The sequence below is a fragment of the Schistocerca piceifrons genome, chromosome 5 (assembly GCF_021461385.2).
Source record: "Schistocerca piceifrons isolate TAMUIC-IGC-003096 chromosome 5, iqSchPice1.1, whole genome shotgun sequence".
NCBI classification, from domain to species: domain Eukaryota; kingdom Metazoa; phylum Arthropoda; class Insecta; order Orthoptera; family Acrididae; genus Schistocerca; species Schistocerca piceifrons.
In genome coordinates this window covers 579,669,863-579,677,037 of record NC_060142.1, presented here as the reverse complement: position 1 = coordinate 579,677,037, position 7,175 = coordinate 579,669,863, and the positions used below count along the sequence as shown (strand labels likewise).

General features: G+C 37.4%; 1 protein-coding gene across 2 annotated transcripts; it reads left to right on the top strand.

The window, feature by feature from the left end:
• Window positions 1-791: 791 nt before the first annotated feature.
• On the top strand, window positions 792-6,251 carry LOC124799228. 2 transcript variants are annotated; one of them, XM_047262768.1, is made up of 2 exons: window positions 792-1,290; window positions 4,911-6,251. In XM_047262768.1, exon 2 carries the CDS (start codon window positions 5,055-5,057, stop codon window positions 5,661-5,663), a length of 609 nt encoding a protein of 202 aa, XP_047118724.1. In that variant the 5' UTR covers window positions 792-1,290; window positions 4,911-5,054; the 3' UTR covers window positions 5,664-6,251. The 2 variants fall into 2 exon arrangements, with proteins under 2 accessions (XP_047118724.1, XP_047118723.1); XM_047262767.1 differs by having other exon boundaries at window positions 4,876-6,251.
• Window positions 6,252-7,175: the final 924 nt, after the last annotated feature.

Here is a 7,175-nt window from a genome sequence, read left to right as displayed (position 1 = left end):
GAAGCTGCATGGGCAGCTGTACCTGTACACGCCATCGAAGCTCTGTTTGACTCAATACCCAGGCGTATCAAGGCCGTTATTACGGCCAGAGGTGGTTGTTCTGGGTACTGATATCTCAGGATCTATGCACCCAAATTGAGTGAAAATATAATCACATGTCAGTTCTAGTATAGTATATTTGTCCAATGAATACCCGTTTATCATCTGCATTTCTCCTTGGTGTCGCAAATTTAATGTAGTTTTATTTGGAATTAATTTTGTGGAAGGCAGGTATCAAAAAATTTGCCCCCCCCCCCCCCCAACCCCGGCCTTGATCTTGGATCCGCCCCTGGTAAGGGAACATGAACTTTTGAACAAACTTTGTAATCAGAATGGTTATACAGGCTCTGAGTTCAGCATTAATGCAAATAATGAAGGTGCGAAATTGAGCATGCCATCTATTGCACATAATAATGGGACATCTAGTGAACGTAGTAATGAGAAAGACACTATCAACCAAAACGTACAACAGTGCAAACACGAAAGTAATGTATTATTTTTAACAGACAGTCACGGCAGAAGAATGACGAGACTATTAAAAAAAAATACGACGCAACAGGTTTTGTGAAGACAGGAGCAACAGCAAAAAACGTTATTGGTGTTGATTTACAAGACAAAATGTCGGGAAAAAATGACTATGTCGTATGTATAGCGGGTGCAAATGATGTTGCGAAAAAAGAAGCAAATAACTGTCTTACTGAACTAAAGAAATTCCAGGAACGCAGTAAACAAAAAAAATTACGATAGTTGCGACATTACCACACAGATATAATCTAATGTATCACTCGTGTGTAAACAAAGAAATTCGTGGGTCCTTGATACAGGCAAATTGGATAGATGCCAGTATACTCAACACGGAATGCATCTAAATTATGAATAAAAAACTTTATATATAGGCCTAAAATGACAAATGAAATCATTGCGAGCAGAGAGAGAGCGAGCAGAAAAATTCCACGTACCCGTATGGGACCAGTCTCAGCAAAAGTAAAAGAAGCATCCTCAAAAGCAGCAGAATCGTCAGTGGCGGAACCAATAGCTAAAACAACATATTCAGCGGTAACTATTGCCCGACCTACACGCAACAGAAAACAAACTCAATGTGTTTTATGGTGAGTAACACGAGAGATGAGGATTCAAAGTGGCGTGAAGCATCTCTCTCGTGTGTTCAATATGAGTTTTCCACATCTCAAGCAATGCTATCGACTAAAGTACTGAAAAAACACTCCTAGCAAACATCACGCAAATGCAGAGGTGAGAAAAAATCAAACTTTGTCTTTATTCCACTAAAATATATGTAGCCTCAAGAATAAAATAGACCAGTCGCTAATTAATTAAAAAGATGAGTGTGAAAGTGAGCCTGATATACTGTGTTTCTCAGAACATTACGTTATGAGTGGAATCCACAACCTACAGATTGAGAACTTTAGTTTAGCTACTCATTACTGTAGATCTGTTATGGAAAAAGGTGGTGTTGCAATATTTACAAAAAATAATAGGCCTATAGTGTATAAATCCCTAGATTTAAGCAAATACTGTGATGAATAACATTTTGACGTATGTGGCATCGATTTTATGGCAGACAGTGCAACTGTTATTGTTCTGGCTGTTTACAGGGCACCTGCTGGAAATCTAAATGTATTTCTAAGACAAATTGAATCACTTCTGTCCCACCTACGTAGGAAAACTAAATCTATCATTGTTATTGGTGACTTCAATGTGAACCTTTTAACAGAAAATAGAAACAAGACAGACTTTGGACATTTAATGTCTGTTACAATTTAGTACCAGTGGTGGACATTCCAACTAGAGTAACCGCCAGCTCTAGCACTTTAATAGATAATGTATTTGTAGATAAGGATATATGCAATAATTTAACCATGAAAAATATTACAAATGGTCTCTCTGATCATGAAGGGCAATTCCTCACTCTAAACCAAATGAATGTACAAAGAAAAGAAAATTTCATTTGGAAAACATTTAAGATTATAAACAGACACACCACTGAAACCTTTTGATGTTAATTAAAAATTTAATATATTTATCAATGAAGTTACAAGCCTTTTTGAAGAAGCGTTTCCTAAAAAATTGGTGAGAGAAAACCTGTTCAAATCTGGAAACAAGCCTTGGATTACTAAAGGCATCAAAATATCTTGTAAAACAAGAAGAGAACTATATGCTGCAGCCAGGAGTTTAAATGATAACAGTAGGATTACACACTATAAAATCTACAATAAAGTTCTGAATAAGACCACTCAGGCAGCAAAGAATATGTGCTTGAAGGCAGAAATTGACAACTCGAGCAATATTGTAAAAACCGTCTGGAAATTTGTAAAGAAGGGAACGGGGAAAAATGCAGTTTGTACTGAAAATATCCAGATCAAAAGTGAGGGTAATCCTGTTAGCGATCCAAAAACAGTGGCAGACACATTCAACAACAATTTTTTAACAGTAACAGAAAAAATAGGTTTACAAGGGTCCATGAAGCAAGCCATCAATCTTTTGAAAGCTAGAGTACCTGGTTCAGTACAACACATGAAGGTAAAAACAGTCACTGTTCAAGAAATTGAAAGAGTTATTAAATCCCTGAAAAGTAAAAACTCTGCTGGAATTGACAACATTTCTAACAAATTATTAAAATACTGCTCCAGCCATGTAAGTAAAGTCCTTTGCCACATTTTTGATGCGTCACTTAAGCAAGGAATAGTTCCTGAGAGGCTTAAGTATGCAGTTGTAAAATCGCTGTATAAGAAGGTGGATAAGACGGATACTGCTAACTATAGGCCAATATCACTACTGACAAGCTTTTCAAAGGTTTTAGAGGAACTAATGGGTGCCAGGATAGTTCAGCATCTCAGTGAACACAATATCTTCAGCCAAAGTCAGTTTGGATTTCAGAAAGGTTTGTCAACAGAAGATGCAATATTTGCATTTACTGGCAAACTCTTGGAATCTGTCAACCAAAAACTAAAAGTGATTGGCATATTTTGTGACCTAACAAAAGCATTTGACTGTGTAAATCACCAAATTATTTTACAAAAAGCTGCACATCTCGGTATAAGTGGTGCAGCAGGGAAATGGCTTGACTCATATCTGTCAAACAGGAAACAAAAAATTGCAGTAGATAGTCAAGATGGTGTCCCATTATCTTCAGAATGGGGCACCATCACATGTGGAGTGCCGCAGAGCTCAGTTCTGGGCCCCCTACTTTTTATTATATTTATAAATGATCTCCCTCTCTGTACGGAATATTGTGGATTCACCATTTTCGCTGATGAAACTACACTACTTATTGATAATTCAGTAGATAAACTTGAGGTAACAGCAAATAAGGTTTTAAATGAAATGGTGAACTGGTTTAACATTAATGGTCTTTCTTTAAATTACTTTAAAACAACTACATTCAGTTCCACACAACATCCAAAGATGAGGAAATAGTAGTAAAAATAGGTGAGCAGACAATAACCAGGGTAGATTCCTCAAAATACTTTGGCTTGCATGTTGATAGCAAACTGAATTGGTCAAACCACAGCCTGGATCTATGCAAAAGTTCAGCAACATACACATTGCACATTGTTTCTGCTTATAGAAATATGGAAACCATGAAGTCAGCGTATTATGGTTACTTTCATGCAATTATGACATTTGGAATTATATTTTGGAGTCCATCCTAGAGCCACATGCAGGAATCTTTTTAAGAAGCTTGTAATACTTACATCCACTGCGCAATATATATTCTCTTTAATGTGCTTCATAAGGAAAGAAAAATCCATCTTTAAGCTGAATAGTGCATATCACAGTCATAATACTAGAAGGAAACATGATATCCACTATGAACAGCCAAATCTAAGTGTGGTGCAGAAAGGAGTCCATTTCAGTGGCTGTAAGATTTTTAATGCCCTCCCTTCAAGAATTAAGTGTTTGGTAGATGATGATCTCTTGTTTAAAAAACCTTAAGGCAGTTCCTATTGCAAGGATCATTTTATACAATAGAAGAGTTCCTGAACTACAGTGTTTAACATTTCTTGTATTGTAAATTGCAAATGTATGCCCAAATTTGTATTTGTAATACTGAATATTTTTATTATATATAAAAACAAAGATGAGGTGACTTACCGAACGAAAGCGCTGGCAAGTCGATAGACACAGAAACAAACACAAACATACACACAAAATTCAAGCTTTCGCAACAAACTGTTGCCTCATCAGGAAAGAGGGAAGGAGAGGGGAAGACGAAAGGAAGTGGGTTTTAAGGGAGAGGGTAAGGAGTCATTCCAATCCCGAGAGCGGAAAGACTTACCTTAGGGGGAAAAAAGGACAGGTATACACTCGCACATATGTGCGTGAGTGCGAGTGTATACCTGTCCTTTTTTCCCCCTAAGGTAAGTCTTTCCGCTCTCGGGATTGGAATGACTCCTTACCCTCTCCCTTAAAACCCACTTCCTTTCGTCTTCCCCTCTCCTTCCCTCTTTCCTGATGAGGCAACAGTTTGTTGCGAAAGCTTGAATTTTGTGTGTATGTTTGTGTTTGTTTCTGTGTCTATCGACCTGCCAGCGCTTTCGTTCGGTAAGTCACCTCATCTTTGTTTTTATATATAATTTTTCCCACGTGGAATGTTTCCCTCTATTATATTGAATATTTTTATTGTAACACTTATTATTTTGTAATCTTTATCTATCTCTAAAATGTATTTTTTTGTAGGGGGACCTAAGTTACTGTTTACTGTTTTTGTTTTGTAATCTCTATCCATCTCTAAAATGTATTTTTTGTTGTGGGACCTAAGTTACTATTTACTGTTTTTGTTTTGTTTTATGTATTACCATAAATTCTGGCCAAAAGCTGGTAAAATTGACACATTCCATATCCTATGATAGTGTCACAACATGGATCATCGGAACAAGAGATAAATAAATAAAAACACCCAGTTCTTGCCTCTGAACTATCTGGAGAGAAAATACTTTACCAGACGTGGACTGCACCTTAATGGTAAGGGCAAGAAACTTCTCAGTTATAAAATTATGGGATTGTTGGTTGCAACTCACAGAAACAATATTAATAATGTGCTGATAGCAGGAGAACTATGTTTAGCTTACCAGCCACATACAATAGCTCATCTAACCTTACAAACTGTAGCAGCAGAACCGACACTATCTACTGATAAAACACAGATGTCACCAACACCAACAGCAATGTTACCTTCTCTAGAAACAACAGCAATTACAGAAGAAGCATTATTGTCACCCCAACAAACATCACAACTACTATTACCAGAGTCAGTTGTTATGCCAGCATCACCAATGACAGAAGCATCAGCCTCCACAACTTCGGTAGAAGAAGAAACTATAGCAATAGCAGCACCAATAGAAGACTCCTGTGCCCCACCATCAACATCTCAACAGGCCACAACCATAGTCTCCAAGGTCCCATCTCCAGCATCACCTGAAGGAGCAGAAAAAGAAGAGAACAATGAGACACATTTTTCAAAGCTTCTACCGCCCACTGAAATGTCTGCTTCAACTTATCCAAGAAATAGCCATAGAAGTAGAAGACCTGCTGTTCACAAAGACTATTTTTTATGGGATCAGTGCCGCACCAAGAAACAGAGGAAAGCACAAGTCAAATCGTAAGTAATGTGTGCATAAGCAGGCCCCTTAACAGGGAACCAGTCAGTAAATCAAGTATCAATCCTGATGTATTGAGATATTCTAATTTAACACCCATAAACTGCAATTTTAAATCTGTATTGAAAGATAAATTCTGTATATTCCACCAAAATATCATGAGCCTTAGAGGAAAATTGGTGCTTTTGGGTCTCATGTTAAATGAAAACCAACCTCACATATTGTACTTTACAGAACACCATGTAAGGTCTGCCATGCTGATGCCCCATCTGGAAGGTTATGTTTTAGCTGATAGTTACTGTAGATTAAACAGAGAGAAAGGTGGATCTGTAATTTATGTCAAAGAGGGTATACCTCATAAATCACTTGACTGAAGTATGTATTGTGAAGATTTTAATTTTGAAGCATGTGAATCTGAAATTTTTGCTGATAATAAATCTATTATAGTGGTAACAATTTATGGGGCTCCAGCAGGGAAAATCTGTATTTTCTTAAAACAGCTTGAATCAGTTTTGGTAAAAATATATTCAAAGGCTAAGCAGTTAGTCATCATGGGTGACTTTAATGTAAACTTCCTTACAGACAACACCAGTAGAAGAGAATTGGAACATTTATTGGAAACCTTTAATTTAAGTCCAATAGAATGAGATTTTCACTCTGCAGCGGAGTGTGCACTGATATGAAACTTCCTGGCAGATTAAAACTGTGTGCCCGACCGAGACTCGAACTCGGGACCTTTGCCTTTCGCGGGCAAGTGCTCTACCATCTGAGCTACCGAAGCACGACTCACGCCCGGTACTCACAGGAGCAGGAGAGCTTCTGTAAAGTTTGGAAGGTAGGAGACGAGGTACTGGCAGAAGTAAAGCTGTGAGTACCGGGCGTAAGTCGTGCTTCGGTAGCTCAGATGGTAGAGCACTTGCCCACGAAAGGCAAAGGTCCCGAGTTCGAGTCTCGGTCGGGCACACAGTTTTAATCTTCCAGGAAGTTTTAAATCCAATAGTTCAATTTCCTACTTGAGTGACAGATACCAGTGTAAGCCTTATTGACAACATCTTTATTGATAAGTTTACTAGTAGCCTTAGTACTGTATGTCAAATTCTTAATGGTCTGTCAGATCATGATGGGCAGTTGCTAACTCTTAATGACTTATGTTCTGACATTAAAAAATATAAACCAGTTTTTAGCTCTTTCAGAACAATCAATGTGGACACTTTAGAAAACTTCAATCAGCTCTTGCAGCAGACTGACTGGAGCCCAATGTACAAATAAAGAAATATTAATATTAAATTCAACCTATTCACAGATGAATTCATGTCCCTCTTTGAAGCAGTATTTCACAAGAAAACTATTGCAATTAACCCCCAGAATTGCAAAATCAAACCCTGGATTACAAAGGGATAAAAATTTCATGTAATACAAAAAATGGTTATATATGTCACAAAGATGTTCTGAAGATCGTGCAATAAAAGAACACTACAGATTATATAGTAAAATCCTAAAAAGAGTTATAAAGTGCTC